Raw genomic sequence first — 24,054 nt, 5'->3', positions numbered from 1 at the left:
CAACCTAAAAGGTAACTGATGCTCATCCTTTACCTTTTGACACATCAGGCAGTGTAACACAAAGGTAGTCACTTCCCATTTCAGACTAGGCCACCAGTAAAGTTCTCTGAGGTCCCAATACATTTTATTTCACTAGGATGCATAGCATGTGGGCTACTATGCGCGTCTTGTAGAATCGATCGCCTCAACTATTTATTCGTTGGGCACACAAATTTGACCCCTAAAACATAAGACCTTATCACCGTTTGAACTTAAATCTAACGTTTCACTCGTATCAATCTGTCGCAGATGCTGAACTAGGGATTCATCATTCAACTATTCAGTTCAAATCTGATCAACCCAAGTTGGTTTAACCTGCAGTTTAGCTAGCAGACTCCCACCCTCAAACAAACTCAAATGAGTGAACATCGCCCTCAGATCGATCATCGTTCTACGGCTAAGAGCATCGGCCACCACATTAGCCTTACCTAGATGGTACTCTATCGTAGAATCGTAATCCTTAAGCAACTCGACCCATCTATGCTACCTAAGATTTAAATCCTTTTGAGTTAATAGGTAGTTGAGGCTCTTATGTTTGGTGTAAATGATACACCTCTTACCATACAGGTAATGCCTCTAGATTTTTAAAGCACACACGACTACAGCTAGCTCAAGATCGTGAGTAGGATAGTTACCCCTATGCAATTTCAACTGTCACGACATACAAGCTACCACTTTACTGTCCTGCATCAAAACACATTGCAGACCGACGTGTGATCTATCGCTATACACCTCAAACTTTTTACCCGACTCAAATTGAACCAATACAGGAGCTTGAGTCTGAACTAACTTGAGCTTTTCAAATCTCGACTGCTACTTGCTAGACCACACAGACGAGATGTTCTTACGCAATAGCTTAGTCAGAAGAGACGCAATCAAAGAACATCCTTCAGCAAACCTCCGATAGTAACCTGCTAAACCTAGAAAACTCCGGGGCTTAGGCATATTCTTTAGCTGTTTCCACTCGACTACAACTTCAATTTTCTTGGGATCAACTTGAATACCGATGGTAGTCACTACATGTAGCAGAAAGGAAACCTCCTACAACTAAAATTCACACTTGCTAAACTTAGAATACAACTGCTTTTCACGGAGTATCTACAGGGCAATACAAATGTGCTCATCATGCTGAGACTCGGTCTTGAAATAAATCAAAATTTCATTAATAAAAATTAAAATACGATTGGAATACTCGATTCATTAAATCTATAAATGCAACTAGAGCATTCGTCAAACCGAAAGGTATAGGCAGGAACTCGTAATGTCCGTAACGAGTCCTTAAGGCAGTCTTGTACATATCAATCTCTTTAACCCTTAAGCTGATGGTGACCGAAACGGAGGTCAATTTTAGAGAACACATATACTCCTTAGAACTGATCGAATAAATCGTTGATCCTTAGTAGCGAATACTTATTATTTATTGTCATCTTCTTTATCTGATAATAATCTATACACATTCTCATTGATATGTCTTTCTTTTTAATAAACAGAACTGATGCTCCCTATAGGGACACAGTCGGTCTAATGAACCCTCGATTGAGAAGTTTTTAGAGTTGAGCTTTTAGCTCTGCAAGTTTCTTCGGTGCCATGCGATAGGGTGTAATCGACACAGGAGCAACTTCTCTATCCAGAGGTACTCTTAGAAACTTCTCAGAAAATACATCTGAAAATTCCCTTACAGTACGCATATCCTTTACAGAAAGCTTCGCAAGTGTAGAATCAGACACATAAGCAAGGTATGCCTCGCAACCTTTTCAAACTAGCTTTTTAACTATGAAGGTGGAGATTATGTTAGAAAGGTAATCTTGACACTCACCAATCATAAAAATTTCATTGTTTTCATCAGTTCTTGGGGTAACCCTCTTAGAGGCACAATCTAGACTGACTTGATGTTCCACGAGACAATCAATACCTAGAATCAAGTCAAGCTCACCAAAAGGTAACTCTATTAAGTCAGCCAGAAATACCACAACCTGAATCTCTAATGGAACCCGTTTATATATTTTATCAACCCGGACTAACTAACCCAAAGGACTAGTCACAGAAAACTCTCTAGTAGTATTCTCAACAGATATACCTAGATTTGTGAAAAAAGTATTAGCTATATAGGAGTGAGTAGACCCAATATCAATTAGTGCGAAATACGGAACAGAGTGAATAAAGAACGTACTCGCTATAATGTCGGGGTCATTGCTATCCTCATGACGTCTCACCACATAAACCAACACAGATTGTCGTGCCTCAGTCTGACTCGCACCTTGACTTAGTGCTCTCTGACCTCTACCCGAACCATTACCACTTCTAACCATACCACGACCCCTAGGTGATTGCTGAGCTACTTTCAGTGGCTGAATAGGACCCGGAGCTGGAGTTTGTGCTATGGTAGGCACTTGATCTGGTCGATGAAGGCCATCTCGAACACGATGCTTCATTGACCCACAACGGAGGCAAGCTTCTGATTTTCTCCAGCACTCGCCCAGATGGCACCTCCTACAGTCACTACAGAGCTGAACCTCAGTCGCTGCAGATCTCTACAGAGCTAAATCTCATAAATTCAGCCTCATACTCGACCACAGATGTTTCACCCGACACCAAACTCATAAATTCACATCAGTGAGCTTCCATGTAGTTCGCCCCCACATACTTACTCTTGAAGGCATTCTTAAAGTGGTCCTAATTAACCTATTCGGGCTAAGCACCCTGCTCAACTATTGGCCACCACTGATAGGCTTCGTCCTCGAATAGAGATATAGTACCCCTCAATTTTTGAGTTGGAGTGTAGTCAATATCAATTATAATATGCTTTGTGGCCTCTAACCAATACTCGACCATGGTAGGGGCGACTCCAATGACATCCCTGAATAATTCAGCACTGTTTGACCAGAGTCGCTCAATATCCGACACTTGACGTTTATATCTAGAATGGGTCCTAACAACCATCTCTAATGCTTGAATCATAGCCTGGGACAATGTATCGTCCCCAGCTATCGGGGTCTAAGATCCAGTCTCAGTAGTATGAGTACCAACAGTCTCGTCAGTTCTAGATTAGGCATACTGCCCATAGAGGTTGACTCTACTTGAGCTCCTCCTCGACGCCCGCGGCATCCATGAGTACCCCATCAACGACTACCGTGTGAACTCATTTTCCACTTTAACTACAATATCAGAAGTGCATAGATCAGTTTAAAATCCTCATTATAGTTCTCATGTCAGTTTATATTAAAATAATTAACAAAACAACAGTTCAATTACTACAATATTGCTACTAATCATACAATTTGAATAGAAATACTTACAAGGTTGGCGTTGGAGACTTGGTCCTTTATAAAATCAGTTTTTATAATTAATTAGATAGCTTTTTTTCATTTAAACACCCTATTACACCAATTGAGAGCCCAGTGCACAACCCAAGTGTTGATGAACTTGGCTGTGACGCCACTAAATGTAACACCCCATACCTGGCCTAGACGACAAGGCCAAGTCTGAAGAGCTACATCGAATATTTCTCAAAACATAACTCCTGAAACTTAGTCTTTTTAAAGTCATCCATAAATTAAAGGAATTTAACAACATAAAGTTTAATCTGAGTTCATCATCTTAGTAAGTCGAATTCCTTGAATATACTGAAAATAAACCACTAATATGGATGACAATAAAAACTAATACATAATGTGATCGAATTCCTGATCTGCCAACCTGATCAAGTCTGTGTGTTACATGTAATTTAATTAATAGACAAAATAAATTAGCAATGCAATAAGGAAAATAATTGCATATTCAGTAGAGCTGTGAGTAATCGATAAAGTTCCAAGTTTAAATTCTGAATCAAACTCAGAAGGCAATTCATTCAAGTAATAGACTGGAACAGACCAAACAGATAACAAGTCAAATCATTGTAAAATATAAAACAGATTAGAACAAATGCAATTATCCTACCTTCATCCGCTACACACCATCTCCGACCAACCCAACATACCAAAATGAGTAATTAAAACTCATCCAGCCTTACGCAACACATATTATTGGTATGACATGTTTCAGAAATTGCAGGCTAGCTGCCAGATAAGATTGCAGATATCGTGGTTTAATCAATGATTCAGAATAGAGCACTTCCTCCTTTATACATATTCCTACCCAAATGTAGATGCAGATTTCAAATGTTAGTTAATACAAAGATCTATACGACCATTCAGATATTATTCATACTTGTACAGGATAAATCAATATCATTAATGAATTTCACATGTAATACACATACGAATTTTTTAGTACTCAGTCTCAAATCACAGAATAATAGTTTAAACACTTTAATTCAGTTCATACGGACCTATAAAAGGCCTCTATTCGTGTCATACGACCCTTGTAGACCAAGGGAAAATTCCAAGTAGTAGTCTACATGCCCGTGTGGTTTCACACGGCCTGAATATCTAGCCCGTGTGGTTCCACACAGCCTAGCACACGCCTGTGTGTTCGTCTGTGTGCCTCACACGCTCGTGTCACTTGTTCACATGGTCTAAATGCACAAATAATATGTTACACGACCTGGACATGCACTTCTGTCCTTGGCTCGTGTGAGCCCTGCACAAAACATTCCCACACATGGTTTAGACACACGCCCGTGTCCTACAGTGAGTTACACAGTTTGGCACACGGTCGTGTGGTTCACATGGCTTACTAAATGATCGTGTGGTGTCGATGACCATGCTTTCCAGCATCTAAAATTCTTAGAAAATCGGGTTTCGGTGCTTACCTGAAGTAGTCTCGAAGTAGGAACAATGTAGAAGACTCTCGAATCCTAAAACGACCATTCAATAACTCAATTAACAACTTAATTGAACCAAAACGCTAATTCACAGTCAAATTAAACTATGTCAAAAACTTCAACACAGAAACCTCGAAACGGAGAACATTTACTTACCAACGATCGTTCGACCCCTAAACCAAAATTAAATTGTCGGAGGAACACTCCTCGTAGGATTTTCGCCTAACGAAAGCAAAAGGAACAGTTAATGAGAAATCGAGAAACCCCTGCAGTAACATTCAAACTCAAGATTTTCTTCGCTGGTTTGATGCTAGAATGACTGGTAGAAAGGTGTTGCTTCTAGTAGACAATTACCCAGACCATCCCAAGGTTATTGAAGTCTTGAGAAACGTTGAATTATTCTTTTTGCCTCCAAATTCAACATAAAAAATTCAACCATGTGATGCTGGAATTATTAGAGCAATTAATATTTATTACCGTTGTCGCTTTTATTCTTGCATCTTGGAAGCTTACGAGAAAGGAGGAATAAATCCTGAAAAGATTAATGTATTGGATGCAATCCATTTTATTAATGATGCTTCGGATATTGATATGAAGCCTACAACTATTGCAAATTGTTTCCAACATTGCAAAATTCGATCTGAGAAAGATATGCCTCTCGAACAAGAAATTGATGATGTTGAAGGCATTCATAAATTAAAAGAAGTAATTTCTGATTTACACTATAGAAATGTCATGAATGTTGAGCAGATTTTGAATTATCCAAGTGAAAATGAATCTTTGATGGAGTCACCTACGGATGAAGAAATTATTCAAGGAGTAATGGATGTGCTAGCTGATGACGAGCAAGATCAAAATGACAGTAGAGTTTTACCACATGTTTCTCCAAAAGAGGCTTTTCTAGCTATGGATACCTTGAAGAATTATTTAACCAGATTTGGTTTATGCCCTTCTAAAAGTTAAAGATGAAATTGTATTTGATTCACATGCAAAGAAGAAGCAGTTAACTATAGATGCATATTTTAGTAAAGAATAAAATTGAAAAAATAAGAGTTGTCTAGAAAGCACTTTAGTTTGATGTATTGTATATAAAAATTTCAATATATTTAATTAATTATTATTTTATATTTTCATTGGGCCCTTAAGTATTTTTCTAAAATTATTATTTTATGCATTTAACGAGGTTATTATTTTATCCCTTGGTCCAAGTCGGGACCCAAAAGTTATTATTTAACCGAGATTATTAATTTATTGAATATCCATTTATCGAGGTTTTACTGTAATAATAAAGTGGCGAATTTATTTTTTTAAATAATCACACGTATAATATTTGAAAAAGTAAAAGTAAAAATAAAATAAAATATATTAATATTGTAATAGTATATTATAGTTAATAATACCTTTTGAATAATAATAATAATAATAATAATAATAATATTATCCACGAGTCTTTCAAATAATTAAAAGAAAAAATTATAAAATAAAATACTTTTGTAAATTGGATAAGTTACTTCAATAACAATAGTATATGAAATCACATAAATAAATTTATCAAATAATTTGTAATGATAATATAAGTGGTTTTATTATGAAAAAATTATTTAAAGTTTACCACAACATTATTGAACATTAAGTCTTTAAAATAAATAGATCAAATGTAAAAGTGATATTTCATTCAAAAAAATGGATGGATTAAACATGGAATTAATACGTAAAACTACTCTTAAGAAGCTGTTTCTTTATTTTATTTTTTGGTAAAACACTATTCGGCGGAAATTACATTTTGCAAACATTGTGTAGATATCTATAATCTATAGATATAGAAATATAAATGTACTAACGACAATATCATTTGTTTTTACTACATTATAAAATTAATATTTAAAAATATTTATAATTTAATTTAAAATTATTAATTATAATTCTATTTAAAAATAAGTTGTGATAATTTTATTGACTCTAAAATAGAGTTTAAAGTTGAATAAAACTGTAAACATACTCATTACCAATAAGGTAAAAATATTTTAAAATTCTGAATTATTTTTATTCTTTTATAAGTAAAATTTTCTACTTTCATATTTATTAATGTAATAAGATAAAATTATAACTTGAATAAAAGTCTAAATATATAATAGATATTTATTTTATTTTAATTATTATTTAATTAGTCTTTGAGTTATATATCAATTAAAATTTAAGTTTAAATTTATAAATTACATCCATTAATAGCATCTAAGAAAAATCATAGGTAAAAAATAAGTAAAAAATTTTAGTATTAATAAAAAAATGGAGCATTAAAGTAACAGTTCTTGAAAGCGGAAATATCAAATAATACTAGAACTACAAGCACCAAAGAGATATTTAATATCATTTTAATATTTTCTTTTATTTTATAATTTTTTTATAATTTGAAAGTGCACAAAGAAAATAAGTATAATGTTACTATTAACTACAATATATTGTTATTTTTACTTTGTATTTTATTATTAACTTAAATTATGATACAAACTTCTTTCCTTCATAAAATATTATTTATTTTAAGGGTAAACTATTGAAATGGTCATCCACTTATGCCTTTCATTTTATTTTGGTCACTTAACTATTAATTTTTTATGTAGTCACTAAACTTTTCAAAATTAAATATTTTAGTCACTCGAGTGGATACGGGCTTTTTTATTGGTTTAGTAACAAAATTAGCCTTCAATGTTTACAAAATTTGTCATTTTAGTTCTAATTCTAAAATTTCAATCAATTTGGACCTCAACATTTACAAAATCTATCAATTTTTTCCTAACTCTAAAAACTAGAAAAAATATTTAAAAAATCATTTTAGCCTTGTATATCTCATCGGTTAACCCATGTGAGATATTAGAATAAGAAAAAGAGTACCCTCTTTTAAGTCACTTGCAAAAAAACTTTAAAAAGTTAGGATAAAACACAAAAACAATTAAGATCCAAAAGAAAATAAAGGCATTGAAAACATTATTTGTTCGGGTAGTAATGCAGTCATTTATTCCAGATAGGTTCCAAATCAATTGGTTTGGTCTCTAACCAAGTCCTGAAAGTAATATTATTAAAGTCAGGGGCATAAGATCGAGTGGTTCTACTCGTATCATTTTATCAGTTCGTGCTAAAAAGCTTTTGAATCAAGGTTGTCTAACATATCTAGCTTATGTTATTAAATTGAACTTAGATCGAAGCCAACTAAGCCAGATTTAGATAGTATGTGAGTTCCCGTAAGTGTTTCCAGAAGAATTGTCAGGATTGCGTCCTAATAGTGAGGTTGAATTTGCAATAAAGATTTACTCGGGTACAACTCTTGTGTTTATTGCCCCATATCATTTGAACCAACAGAGTTAAAGAGCTAAAAATTCAATCACAAGATCTCTTGGACAGTGACTTTATACGTTCGAGTACATCGTTTTACGGAACTCTAATGTTATTTGTCAATAAAATAAGGAAATATAGGTCGATATGACTGTGTATTGATTATCAACAACTGAGTAAGCTGACAATCAAGAAGAGATATTTGATGTCATGAATTGGTGATCAGTTGAAGGTTGTTATCAAAGAATGATTAGATGTAACACCCCTTACTCGACCCGATCGCCGAGTCTGAGCTACAAGATGCCATAACTATTGTTAGAGCAACTACTGTCAAATATACCGTAAATAAATCAATCAAACATTCAAACATGTCATAAATACATCCTCAGTTATGATATGCAATTAAATTCAAGCCTTAATTGAGTTTACAAAAGCTCTTTTGTTGACCCAAGCATGAAATAGGACCAAATTATAAAGTTTTGAAATTTTAGGGTTGATGTTGTGATGTCACTTCCACTACGTCGTGACATTGCCAAACATATTGTCACATCACGACGTCAGGCCACTCGACATCGCAACATCACATATTGTTAGCCGACATTGTGACAAGGAAGATTGCTCGCCGAGACGTAGACCCTATTTTTGGTAAAATTTAGGTCATTTGGTACCTATTTCATGCATACCTTTCAAACTTCACATTTGGTTCATATTTGCACAACACCACCTGCACAAATATCATTACAAACACATACCAGAACATGTATAAACATCCACAATCATCTTTATATCAACTATACTACCAATTCAATCATTAAACATAACATTCCAGTACCATGGCATTGAACCAATCCACTCAAAAATTATCAAACATTTACTTAACTCAAAGCTTCTCAAAACATGCCAATTTACATTCACAAGGTCCATTTCAAATGCTACATACTCATACCAAACCATTTACCAAATCATACCATTTTCAACTAAACATTCACATTGCTAAAATCAAGCATTGGAAAGGTTTGAAACTAAACTATCATTCAAGATCCAACAATTACTTAACACCTATATACATTCCACAAAATTGAGGTTTACAAAGTTTGAAAGACTATCGAGTCAAAAACAGGATAATGTGAGCTTCTCGTTGATCAGCTTGACACGTTCTGCAGGTTGGCAATCTACATGGAAAAAGGGAGGCAACGGAGTAAGCATATTGAATGCTTAGTAAATCCATATGAAATTTACTTAACTTACCTTGACATTAAAACAAATTAAGCAATTAAAACACATTGGTATATAAAATGACATCCTTTGGCATCCTTATACTTTCATATACAATTCAACCGTATAACCAGTAGGTTAGTTCAATTGCGTAACAAGAACTTAAAACCCAAATCTTATACATATACAACAATTCCATCTTATATCACATACTATCCAATTCATATTCAATGGAATCATAAATAATTCAGTAACAGGTTATTTTTTAGTGGTGTCGAAAATAATGGTTTCGAGACCATAAATTCGACGAGTGAGTTTGAAAATATTATTAATTAATATTTATGATTCAAGTATAATATTTTTGAAATTTTAGTTTAATAAATTTTGTTAATTGAAAGAATAATTAAGTTCAAGTAGTATGTTCCTAAAGCCAAGTGGTTTTAGAAAATTAGATATCGGGACCTCGTTTCTGTAAATCGAGCTCGTAAATATATTGGTATAATGAAATTTGGTTAAAAAATTTTGATGTTTTGGTAGTCAGTTAAGGAAAAGGACTAAATTGTAAAGGTTGCAAAACTTAATTGGTATAGGTTTATTTGTATTAAATGGTTAAAAAAGTATGAGATGAAGGTTTTAAAGTGCAAATAGGCCTTAATTATTATGATGGCCGGTTAGTGGGTGGAAAAATAAGAAATATTATGTGTTAAATGTTTTAATTAACATATTATATGTTAAAATATTAATAAATGAATAAAACAAAAGTCATTATCATCACCTGTTTCATTTTCATGGTTTTGAACCGAAAACCATTTTTGAAAAACATAAAAGCTTCGGTCAAGCTTTGTGGTTGTGCAAGGAAGTGCAATTTTATCCTGTTTCTTGTAATTTTTATGTTTTTATGATCATTGCAACTAGGTCTAGCTAATCCAAGTGTTAAATTAAAAAATTGTTAAATTTTTTGACATGTGCCATTGTTGAATTTGTGAGATTTTTGAATTTTTATGATAATTTTGTAAACTTCATAATTAAATAGGGATATTTTGTAAAGTGATTTTAGTTAATTTTACAGTTTAAGGACTAAGTTGTTAATATAGTAAAATTATACGAAATTATTGTAAATTTTGTTAAATATGGGCTGAACAGGGATTATGGAAATTCGGCAAGCATGAATTGAGATTGAATGTGGTTAAGTCGAAAGTTTTGGGTTTAGGGGTTAAATTGCTTAAAAAGTAAAAGTTTAAGGTAAAAGTGTAAAATAATGACTAAGGGTCAAATATATGAATTTGAATATTTTATGATATTGAATTGATTAATTGATAAAGAAAAGTGGAAAAGAAGAAAATTGTTGACAAGACTTTGGAGTCGTGTTTGCTACAAAATTAGTTTAGGTAAGTTTATACTACTATTCCTATGCTTATAATGATTTTTACTTATTACATGCTTTATTATAATTAGATTTATTATTGTTATTTATCTAGGGAATGATTAGAAAATAAATAATAAATGAATATAGTGAGTAGGTTATGTACTTGAATAGTAGGCCTTGAGCTGATGTTTATTTAGCAGGCCTTGAGTTGGTGTTTATTTAGAAGGCCTTGAGTCAGTGATTATTTAGCAGGCTTTGATCTAGTGTTTTTTAGCATGCTTTGATCCGATTAATATTTAGCAGGTATTATGTACCAGTGATATAGACTGTAACGATGGCTTGAGATCGTGCATGTGTTGTGGATACTCTGAAGCTTGTGTGAGCAGCATCGTGAGTCGGTAAAAATTCTAAATCTAACTTGAATGAGTGTGATCCTTTCGATTATCTGAAATGAGATGTTATTATAACGATTACTTGGTTTATGATCATTTATCACAGGGTATTTTAAAGATATGAATTATCCAGGTCTAAATGTTTCGGAAAGTTGAAACCAGGGTATGATGGCAAGAATTGTTCGTTTCATGCTTTGTATGTTTTATAAATAAGTATAAATGTTATATGATTTATATATGTGAGTTGAAATATGATGGTATGAACACTTTAAATAGAAAAGTGATGCTTATTTGTTACGTGAAGAATGAAATGCGTACATGACATATTTATTATTACAGGATCAATGATATGTTGGAAATTGCATATTTCATTGTTACATTTATGAACCTTATGAGGTTTGTATGTATAGAATAGTACTATATATACATATTCTAATGAATGAATTTATACATAACGATTATGTGATAAATGGTTTTCAGAATTGCTATATGAAATGTTTATGTAGAAATAGAGATATGAACGGTTATATGAAGTGCTTATACTAAGTATTTATAAATATGTGAGAAGGGATAATTGAAATGAATACTTGAAATAAAGATGTTAAATGTTAAGTGAATATGTGATGGTTGAACTATGTACCAAATGTGTTTTTGGGTATATATTTGACAATATAATAAAGTTACATGTATTATATATGAACTCACTAATCATGTGAGATTTGTGATGTGTATATGTAGTTAATGAACTTACGACCGAGATATTGAATTATCTTGTAAAATGGTGAAGTTACATAATTTTTGGTAAGTTAAAGTTTAAGATTATACGAGTTTACTAAGCATTATTTGTTTATGTAGTTGTTATCTTCGTCTTGTAAGTCATCAAAAATTTCAACCGGTTGGAATTTAGTTGGAGTAATTCACACTATCCATTCTTCATCTCGGAAGAATATTTATTTATTTTGTTGTCAGTTTATAAATGGCATGTACTAGGAGCCTTTAAGTTAATTTGTTTATGATGATGTAGTTTATAAGTTAGTTTGACTAAGCTTTGTGGTTGTATATCTACCTTTGGTATCTTTGGGTTATGTTTTAGATATGAAATGCTTTTGGTCATTAGCTAAATGCCTTTTGTGATTATCTTGATATATGGTAAATGGATGTGTTAAAATGGAGGCTTTAGTATGCCTTAAAGGCCATGTCATGTAAACTTTGAGTATGGGTTTGATTGAATGCTTAATTTGTGGTGTCAATGAGGGCACATTGGTTAGGCATCTAGGTTGGGTTTTTGGTATGTTATATGTTTGTTTGATTGGGTTTTGAAGGCATGAAAATGGTTCTTTTTTGTTATGTCTTGATACCTATAAAATGAAATTGTTTTGGACTTGTTTTAGAAGGCATATTTGGTGCACACGACCTAGGACACGGGCTATTACACGGTCACATATGGCCTACTCACACGGTTGTGTGTCTTATTGATTTTCAGGTGCAGGTTGTTCCACACAGTCACAAAGAGTTACATGACCGTGTGACCTTACTTAGAATGCACACATTGTCTGACACATGGCCTACGACACAACCGTGTGATAGTATTCTGAATACCCACATGAGCGAGAACACAAGCTAGGACATGTTCATGTATCCCATAGTTCAAATGTTACATTGTTGGCCACACGACCATGTTTTGATTCACACAACCGTGTGACTCCATTTTCCAAACTTTTCAAACTTTTCATGTGTTCTTGCTTTGATTCAAATTAGTCCCCAATTGTTCTCAAACTACTTTTAAGGCCCCATAGGCTCGATTTAAGGTCTATTAAGGTTTTTATGCTTTGAATAAATGTTAAAATGGAATGATAATTATTTAAATTGGTAAATTGTTTCCATGTGATGTCAATTATTTCAATTTGAGCGATAATGCTCTGTAATCTTAATCCAATCACGAAGACGGGTTAGGGGAGTTACATTTAGTGGTATCAGAGCTACGATTTAGTCAGTTCTCGGACTGAACGTAGCATGTATAGAGTCTAGAAATACATGTCATTTTATAACCTGTGATAGTGTGATGTCTCTTGACTCAAGTGGATTTTATTGTTCACATAGATAAAAAATGTCATCCAACCGAGCTAATTCCAATGAAGTTGAGAGCAATGTTCAAGCCTCTGATCAAAGGGTTATTCTTAATGTGCTAAAATTTCAAGAGCATGGAGAAAAAGGTTCATAGTACTTTTATTAATAATGAATAATATATTTAATGTGTGTGAGGATCAATTTTGTGGTTCTACGACTTCCATCCCCTCGTCCTCAAAGTCTTATAATAGAATATTCACAAGATTTCTATTGTCAAAGCCTGAGAGTATGGAGCAGAAGATTTTAGAGGTAAAATGGGTGATGATTCGACCAAAGCTAAGTACTAATTAGAAATTATATAAAGAGTTTGATATGAAATGTTTGGTCTTCTCGAAGATTTACTAAGATGTGTTGTATCAGTGTTAAAAGAAGTAGGTTTTTCACTAGTAATCGACTTTAACTACTTTGGTATCGACAAAACAAATTAACTAGGATTTCTTCCAAATTGAATTCTGAAAGAAATATGTCAACAAATGATATTTAGACAGGAAGAAGAAGGAATTTCTTAAGTTGAAGCTAGGTAACAAATCAGTTGTAAAATATGAAAGAGTGCTTGTTCAGCTCTGTAAATATGCTCATAATGATAGTTCCGGTTGGAAAGAAATTGTGTATACATTTCAAAGATGGATTCTAATTCATTTGTAGATTTAAAGATTATTATGAGTAAGATTGTCGTATCGAGTTGATTGAACAAAAGTTGGAATGTAATACTTATTGTTACTTCTACGAGAGGCAGAAGGCTAGGAATTTGAAACATAACTAGAATCAGTAGAAGTGGAACAAAAGACATAGTCATTTTGTAACAACCCATTTTTAGTGATATCAAAATAGTGGTTTTGCGACCACAAATTTGATTAGTAAATTTCTTATTTTATTATTATTTTAATGTCTACGGATATTATTAAGGCCGTATTAAAATTTCGTTAATAAATTTTAATGTTTGCATGATTAATTACGTGAAAATGACTAAATCGTAAAAAGTGTAAAAGTAGAGTTTCATTAGTTAAAAGGGCTAAATGACTATGGAAATGGAAGTAAATGGACTTAAATGGTAATTGTACCATTCTTAAAGTTAGTTGACATATATGGACATAGTTTAAGTGATTTTTAAAGTTTTACACTAAGGTTAAATTAGTAAATAGATAAACAAATCTAAACTAAACAAAGAAAAGATGGTATCATCTTTCTCAATGATCTTTCTCCACTGAATTATTGAAGAAAAACACCATTTTTGGTGCTTTAAAGATTCAGCTAGCATTGTTCTTGCATGTGGTCATTTTTTAGGTTAGTTTTTACTGGTATTTATGTTTTTAAGATAGTTGTGCTTAATCTAGCTAGCCCGAGGATTAATTTGTAAAATTGTTAACGATTGGGGGTTATTCCATGAATGTTCTTGAATGATTCTTGATGTTTAATTCAAGATTATGAGCCTTTTTTGATAAATAAACAAGTTTTGTAAAGTGATTTTTGATGAAATTTGCATTTAGGAATTGATTTGTAAAAATGCTAGAAATTCATGTTAAATTTATGAAATGATGGTTTATTTGGGTTGATATAAGTCCCTAATAATTTCAGTTAGCTTGAATGGGGGATTAAAACGCTTAGATTTCAATTTACGAGCTTAAGAACTAAATTGTAAAAAAGATAAAATGTTAGGGGCAAAATGGTAATTTTTCATAAATGTGAAATGTGGATTGAATTGAATGTTTAAGGTTAATTGAAGCACTTAATTAAATATAATTATCTGTTTAGATCAAGATAAACCCTGTCCAGACCTAGATCGAGGAAAAGCTAAAACTTCGGAATAGCTCATTTTAACTTCTATGCCCCTAGCTATCGTGGTAAGTTCGTATGAACGGTTGTTACATTCATGTTATTTACATATATGTTATTATGTTAATTATACTGTTAAATGATCGATGTATAATTAAATCAATGCAATGAAAATTATCGAGTCCCGGTTGAACCTTAGGAATTCGTAGGATACAAATGACAGGTCATTAGGGATTTCATGTTTGGGTGCTGGTCTTGAATGTTCTACCGATGGTTGAGGTCCTCCATTTGTTACGGATACTCCATAGCTCGTGTGAGCAGGCCCATTTCACAGCTCGTGTGAGCAATGATGTAAAGGAAAGGTTACGGTTATGTAAAAGAACTCAAAGTGTGCGAGAAAGCCTAGGTTCTTGACGATATTACTGGTACCTTTTCTATCTCTGATGTTATTATGTATGCATTAATTGACACTAGCATGACACATTTGTATATATATGCACTATGTTAGTAGCAGAAAAGAGTTTACTGGTTGAGTCAATTGATAGATGACCTGATTTACAAATAGTGTCCACTAAAAATTCAAGGTTATGACTTTTATGTTAGTTTGATGTTGCTGCTTTTTAATGAATTTGATGTTATCCTAGGAATGAATTGATTGACTGTTCATGATGCTATGGTAAATTCTTGACAGAAATGGATTGATTGGAGATGCTAGAATGGTGAATTAGTTCCAGTTGAATTTGCTAAGTCTGATTTGTTTCGAAAATGATTTCAGTGATAACTAAGTCTGATTTGTTTCGAAAATGATTTCAGTGATATCTATATAGAATTTAATCTGAAAATGTTGTGATGCATTCTTTTGTGTATGTCCTGGATTCCAGAGTATCAGAAATAAAAGTTGATCAGGTACTGATAGTTACAAGTCTATGAGGTTTTCGACTAAGTGTACCACTTTGGGACACACTTGCACTGCATTGTGAAAATGAAAGGCGGGTCAATGAGTTTGTATTTAAATTCTAGTAGTTGAATAAAGTCACGATAAAGAATAAACATTTGTTGCTTCATATTGAAGACCTATTCCATTAGTTGAAAATTGTATAAGGTTCTCGAAGACAAATTACCGATCTGATTATTATCAGTTGTGAGTTACAAATGTGGATGTGCTGGAAACAACATTTGGAACCTTTTGTGGATATTATGAGTTTTAACTAAGCTTTATGAATTAACTAATACCCTGCAACGTTTATGAATCTAATGATCCAAGTTTTGGCCATATCTCGACAGATGATTCATTAGGAATTTCTCGATAATTATAATGAGGATAACGAAGCTATTACAGGAAAATGGTGAATTAATTAAATCAAAACAGACAACTGTTTCAGCCTAAGTCCGGAGAACAATTCGTTATTTAACATAATGCTTCACTTAGATGATCTTAAATTATGCTAGTTTGATTATTACAGAGTTGAGAGTTAAATCATTATTTCTTCAGTGAACTCGTGTGTTACAGAGAACATATTTGAATTTTTTAGCTATACGGGAACATATTCAGAATGATCAGATCACTAATTTTAGTATTATTATGATGATAGTCTATATTTTCGGAATTGAATTTGTATGTTGAACAATTCAGAAAGATTATTTATAAGACATCTTATACAAGTTTCCTAGCAGCGTCCATTTGATTTAAATCAAGCATTGACTTGAGACAGAGTTACTTATAGCCGTGAATAAAATGTGAAATTTCAAATTTTGTACCGAGATGACTAATATGTCAATAGGTCAAAGATAAATATCAAGTTTGTTTGAATTATTACAGTATGTTATGATTTTTGAATGGGAATGAGAGCGAGTCACGGTAGATTTTGAATTTGAATTACCTTTGACGATGAGAAAGGAAGACTTGAAATAAATTGTTATTATCAGGCTGATGAAGTCGACTCATTTTATTTTAGTTAGAACGGAATACTCACTTGAAAAGCTAGTTGAGTTGCATGTATTTGAGTTTTACTCCTAGATTCCGGAGTAAATTTCACGAAGCTATGACGCCAACAAACAGACAGTCGAACACAAGAAATTCAAATTCTGGAAGACATAATATAGTGTTATATGGTAATTGGGAAAATGTTTACAGTTAGTTGAATTCGATTATAATAACAATTATCAGTCATATATTAAATGATATTTTTTGAAGTTTTTTACGGACGGAACGTAGAACCCTGTTACGCTGAACAGATTAGAGTGAGAACAAACTAGTTGGAACATATTTGATGTGGAGAATGAAAGAGATTTTTAGAGCACAGTAACAGAATTATTTTCAGGTAAGAAATTACGAGGACGAAATTTTCTAAGGGGGAGAGTTGTAACAACCTCTTTTTCAGTGGTGTCGGAAACAATGGTTTTGGGACCACAAATCTGACGAGTGAGTACGAAAATATTATTAATTAATATTTATGAGTCAAGTATAATATTATTGAAATTTTAGTTTAACAAATTTTGTTAATTGAAAGAATCATTAGGTTCAAGTAGTATGTTCCTAAAGTCAAGTGGTTTTCGAAAATGAGGTATCAAGACCTCGTTTCTGTAAACCAAGCTTGTAAATATTTTTACTGAATATTTACGGAGTGATTATATAGATATATTGAAATTTGGTTAAGATATTTTGATGTTTTGATAATCAATTAAGAAAAAGGACTAAATCGTAAAGGCTGTCAAAGTTAATCGTTATAGGTTTATTTGTATTAAATGGTTATAAAAGTATGAGATGAAAGTTTTAAAGTGCAAATAGACCTTAATTTCCATGATGGTCGGTTAGTGGGTGGAAAATAAGAAATATTATGTGTTAAATGTTTTAATTAAAATATTAGATGTTAAAATATTAATAAATGAATAAAACAAAAGTCATTATCATCACCTTCCTCATTTTTGTGGTTTTGAACTGAAAACCATTATTGAAGAACATAAAAGCTTCAATCAAGTTTTTTGGGTGTGCATGGAAGTGCAATTTTATCTCGTTTCTTGTAATTCTTATGTTTTTGTGATCATTGCAACTAGGTGCAGCTAACCCGGGTGTTAAATTACAAAATTGTTAAATGTTTTGACATGTGTCATTGTTGAATTTCTGAGATTTTTGAATTTTTATGATAGTTTTGTAAACTTGATAATTAAATAGGACTATTATGTAAAGTGATTTTAATTAATTTTAAAGTTTAAGGACTAAGTTGTTAAAATAGTAAAATCATATGAAATTATTGTAAAATATTTTAAATATGGGTTGAATGGGGATTATAGCAAATTTGGCTAGCATGAATTGAGATTAAATTGGTTAATTTGAAAGTTTCGAGTTTAGGGACTCAATTGAATAAAAAGTAAAATTTTAGGGTGAAAGTGTAAAATGATGATTAAGGGTTAAATACATGAATTGTAGTATTTTATGATGTTTAATTGGTTAATTTAATAAAATTATTATTATCTAGATCATGAAATAGACCAATCGAGACAAACGTGGAAAAGAAGAAAATTGCCTATTAGACTTTGGAGTCGTGTTTATTGCAGAATAGTTTAGGTGAGTTCGTACTACTATTCCTATGCTTATAATGATTTTTACTTATTACATGCTTTATTATAATATATTTAATGTTGTTATTTACCTAGTGAATGATTAGAAAATAAATAATAAATGAAAAATAGTTAGTACGTGACGTACTTGAATAGCAGGGCTTGAGTCGGTGTTTATTTAGCAAGCCTTGGAACTGTGTTTCTTTAGTAGGCCTTGAGACGGTGTTTATTTAGTAGGCCTTGGGCTGATGTTTCTTTAGCAAGCCTTGAGCCGGTGTTTATTTAGTAGGCTTTGGGCAGGTGTTTCTTTAGCAAGTTTTGAGCCATTGTTTATTTAGCACGCCTTGAGCCAGTGGTTATTTAGCAGCTTTGAGCTGGTGTTTATTTAGATGGCTTTGAGCCGGTGAATATTTAGCAGGTACTATGTACCGATGATACGGATTGTAGTGATGGCTTGAGATCCTACATGTGTTGCAGATGCTCCGAAGCTTATGTGAGCAGCATCGTGAGTCAGTTAAAGTTCTAAAGTTAACTCGAATGGGTGTTATCCTTTCGATTATCTGAAATGAGATGTTATTATAACGATGACTTGGTTTATGATCATTTATCATATGGTATTTTAATGATAAGAATTCTCCAGGACTAAATGTTTTAGAAAGTTGAAACCATGTTATGTTGGCAACAATTGTTAGTTTCATGATTTGTATGTTTTATAAATAAGTATAAAGGTTATATGATTTATATATGTGAGTTGGAATATGATGGTAGGAACACTTTAAACGGAAAAGTGATGATTAAGCTGTTACATGTAGAATGAAATGTGTACATGGCATATTTATTATTATAGGATCTATGATCTGTTGGAAATAGTATATTTCATTGTTACATTTACTAACCTTGTGAGGTTTGTATGTATAGAATAGTAATATATATACATATTCTAATGAATTAATTTATACATAATGCTTATGTGATAAATGGTTTTATGAAACGAATATACAAAATGTTTATATAGAAATAGATATATGAATGGTATGAAGTTTTTATATGAAGTATTTGTTGGAATATAAATATGTGGAAAGGAATAATTGACATGAATACTTGAATAAAAGATATTAATGTTAAGTGAATATGTGATGGCTAAGTTATGTACCAAATGTGTTTTGGGTATATATATTTGACAACACAATAAATTTACATGTATTATATATGAACTCACTAACCGTGTGAGATTTGTGATGTGTATAGATATTTAATGAACTTACGACCGAGATATTGAATTATCTTGTAAAATGGTTAAGTTACATCCTTTTTGGCAAGTGAAAGTTTAAGATTATATGAGCTTACTAAGCACTATTTGTTTCTGAAGTTGTTATCTTTGTCTTGTAGGTCATCGAAAAGCTCGATCGGTTGGAATTTAGTAAGAGTATATTCACACTATCCATTCTTCATTTTGGAAGATGATTTAGTTATTTTGTTGTTAGGTTGTAAATGGCATGTACTAGGAGCCTTTAAGTTAATTTATTTATAATGATGTTGTTTATAAGTTAGTTTGACTAAGCTTTGTAGTTATATATCTATGTTTGGTATCTTTGGGTTATGTTTGAGTCTTAAAGTGCTTTTGGTCATTAGCTAAATGCCTTTTGTGATTAGCTTGATATATGGTAAATGGATATGTTGAAATAGAGGTTTTAGTATGTCTTAAAGGTAATGTCAAGTAAACTTTGTGTATGGATTTGATTGAATGTTTAATTTGTGGTGTCAATGAGGGCATATTGGTTAGGCACCTAGGTTGGATTCTTGGTATGGTATATGTTTGTTTGATTGAGTTTTAAATGCATGAAAGTGGTTGTTTTTGGTTATGTCTTGATACCTATGAAATTAAATTGTTTTGGACTTGTTTTGGAAGGCATATTTGGTGCATACAGCTTGCGACATGGGCTGTCACACGGCTGCGTGCCACACACGACCTACTGACATAACCATTTGTCTTATTGATTTTCAGGTGTAGGTTGTTCCACACGGTCACAGAGATTTACACGGCCTGGCGACACGTCCGTGTGACCTTACTTTGAATGCACACACGGTCTGACACACAGCCTTCAACACAGTCGTGTGATAGTATTCCGAATACCCACATGAACGTGCACATGGGCTAGGACATGGTTGTGTATCCCATAGTTCAAATGTTACACGGTTGGCCATATGTCCATGTTTTGATTCACACGGCTGTGTGACTTCAGTTTCCAGAATTTTCAAAATTTTCATGTTCTCCTGCTTTGATTCAAATTAGTCCCCAATTGTTTCCAAACTATTTTTAAGGCCCCATAGGCTCAGTTTAAGGTCTGTGAAGGTTTTTATGCCTTGAATAAATGTTAAAATGGAACGATAATAATTTAAATTGGTAAATTATTTCCATGTGATGTCAATTGTTTCGATTTGAACAACAATGCTCTGTAACCTTAATCTGGCCTCGAAAACAGGTTAGGGGCGTTACAAATTCAATTCATGTTCAATCATTTCAACCATTTAATTTTTATTTAGTTACCATTTTATTTCCCAATAGGCCCCGTGGAGCAACGAAAAAATAACTTTGACCATCAAAACTCATTGATCCATGTTCAAGTAATGAATTTAGGTTGATAAAGGTAGACATATACCTTAAACAATATGGAAATCGGTGCGGATTTGAAACATCTGTCGATGTTGCAAACCTCAGTCACAATGAAACTATCCCAACCTCTACATGATCCACCCAACAACCATAGCAGAAATTTTTCTCAAAAACCTTGGTGAAGAGATTTGCTAAAATTCGAATAACATAAGTGTTAGTTGTGGCTTTATTTGGGTAAGTAAAGGGGTTGGGATAAAGGATTGAAATAACTTTCCATTTTTATTCAAAAAAATATTTTTTGAATGCTCACAATCACGCATAACAATTATTAAGGGATTTTCATAAAATTATATTCTTTCTAAAAGAATATCTATATTTTAAAATATTTTAAAATAATCCTTACCCCAAAATCACTAACTATAGTTAGTGATTTTGGTAATAGGATTTAAAAATTTAAGATTATTTGAAGCCCATTTCTCACTATTTAAATTGGATTATCTACGTGTATGCATCAAGCGTGCACATACATCGTGTTTAATATTTAACTTTATCGAATTAAATTAATTATGAGAACAATTCTATAATTAATAAAATTCAAGCAACAAGTTAAATATAACCTCATCTTTCTACATATTCCAATTGTTTTAACCATAGGGTGTAACCTTTTAGGATACTGAAACGTTGGCAGTAATATTAGAACATTTTTTATGGTACAAATAGTGAATAGCATCTAGCAATGCACCACTGGTAACCAAGTTACAAGAAGTCGTGGTTCGAGATAACCTTTCCATGATAATGTCATCATGTTGTATATCCTTTTGTCCATGATAATGAGCATAGTTCAAGTTCTTTAAATGAAATGATGGTTTTTATGTTCAGCTACTCTCTTTTTGTAAGGGTATAATAACAAGTTGTTTGATGAATGATCCCTTTAGATTTCATGAATGCTTGTAGTGGAATAAAAACATTATATTCTCGTGCATTATCACTACATAAAATCTTTATTAAAACACCAAATTGATTTTGAACTTCGTTATAAAAAGTTTTAAAGAGATCAAATAGTTTAAATTTATTTTTCATAAGAAATAACCAAGTGTAATGAGAAAAAACATCAACACAGATGAAAAATAATTGAAATCCAAATTTGAACTAATACGATTAGGACCCCAAATGTCTGAATGAACAATACTAAATAAAAAGGAAGTTCTAGAGTTTATTCGCTTTGGAAAGGAAACACGACTACGTCTTCTAAGTGGACCCGACTCACATTCTAAAGAAGATGATTTCAAAAGACCATGAACAATCTTATGAAGCTTTGAAAGACTAGAATGACCCAAAAAATTATTTAGAAGATCAACAACCAAGGCTTTCGGTGTAGCAAGGTTTGGGTAGTATAATCTGTAACACCCCTTACCCGGTTCGATCGTTGGACCCGAGTAATAGGATGCCACGAACGAAAACCAAACAAGTTACATGTAACTTATTAATTAGAATCTTAATTAATTATAATTAAATCACATACAATCAAATATAATAATTTGTAATCTTTATGTACATAATCTTGAAATCTAGGCATGAAATAGGGTTGATTGTAAAATTTCAACATTTTAAAGTCGGTATCGATATTTAATTTCTTGCTATCGATACTGTTTCGATACTTTGGCCGTGTGACCCAAGTCAGTGAGTTACACAGGCATGGACACGGGCTGGGATACAGTCGCGTATCCCTATTCGAATGCCCACACGGGCGTGTCTCTTGGCTGTGTAAGTCGCACTGCCTGGCCACACGGCCATGTGACCCCTGCAGTTTGTAAATTTTCATCTTTTCCCTAAAATTTCTATATGTTTCTGATTTAGTCTTGATTTGTTTCTAATGTGTTTTTAGGGCCTTGAGAGCTCGTATAAGGGACAAAATGTATGCTATTGATTGGTTTTGCTGTGATTGATGATATGAATTAAATGTTTTAAAATATTTGATAGTTCTGAAATGTAAACTCCAGTAATGCTCTGTAACCCTATTTCAATGACGGATACAGGTTAGGGGTGTTATAGTTCTATAGCTACTTAATACTTTTAGCCACTAGAACTCAACTTTTGCACTCTACACAATTTAGTCCTTTTCATCAAATTGAGCATGTAAACAGTAAAATTTCTTAACAAAATTTTTTATACGGTACTACTATCATACTGTAGGCAATAAAATAATCATAAAATAAATTTTGACTTTCAATTTGTTGTCCCAAAACCACTGTTCCAATTTCACTGTAAATAAGCTGTTACACGAATTAGGGTCATGAAACACTGGCACGGGATACTATCTTAGAGCTCTATCCCTATCATCTGCAATAAGGATAGGATTTTGAGCAGGGTTTGCTCCATTTCCTTAATTTGGATTTTCGTAGTTCATCTCTTCGGTCCTTCTCTGACTTGCTTGTCTTCTTCGCTGTCGAAAAGTTCTTTCAATCTTAGGGTCTAATAGGAGTAAATCGATAATTCGATCAATACTCATAAACAACTGAAACAAACAAACAAAAAATTAATTAAGTTAAAATTGAATAGAAAAATAAACCAAAATGAAAAATTAACGAATAATGACTTTTTAAAACAGTCCCCGGCAGCGGTGCTAAAAACTTAGAATGATGGAAATATGAAAGTGTACGCAATTGCAACAAGTAATAAAGTGACAAGTAAATGTCAAGTTATCATGCCCACAGAGTCTTTGAAAAGAATTATTTATGAATGCAATTAAAAACACTTTGGTGAAGAAAAATATTTTGATTTGAGGAGGTGATTAAAAACTTAGATTTTTAACTAAGTAAAATAAATAAAGAGAAAATAAAAGTTCTAATGCACGATTTCAAAAGATGGTTTTAAAAAGATG

At 32.3% G+C, this 24,054-nt stretch overlaps 1 protein-coding gene across 1 annotated transcript; it reads left to right on the top strand.

The window, feature by feature from the left end:
- Positions 1 to 5,392: 5,392 nt before the first annotated feature.
- On the top strand, positions 5,393 to 5,764 carry LOC105767230 (uncharacterized). The gene has a single exon (XM_012586738.1). It carries the CDS (start codon positions 5,393 to 5,395, stop codon positions 5,762 to 5,764), a length of 372 nt encoding a protein of 123 aa, XP_012442192.1.
- The last annotated feature ends 18,290 nt before the right edge of the window (positions 5,765 to 24,054 follow it).

The sequence above is a fragment of the Gossypium raimondii genome, chromosome 4 (assembly GCF_025698545.1).
Source record: "Gossypium raimondii isolate GPD5lz chromosome 4, ASM2569854v1, whole genome shotgun sequence".
NCBI classification, from domain to species: Eukaryota; Viridiplantae; Streptophyta; class Magnoliopsida; order Malvales; family Malvaceae; genus Gossypium; species Gossypium raimondii.
The sequence above is the reverse complement of the archived record's forward strand: the minus strand, read 5'-3'. Positions and strand labels throughout refer to the sequence as shown.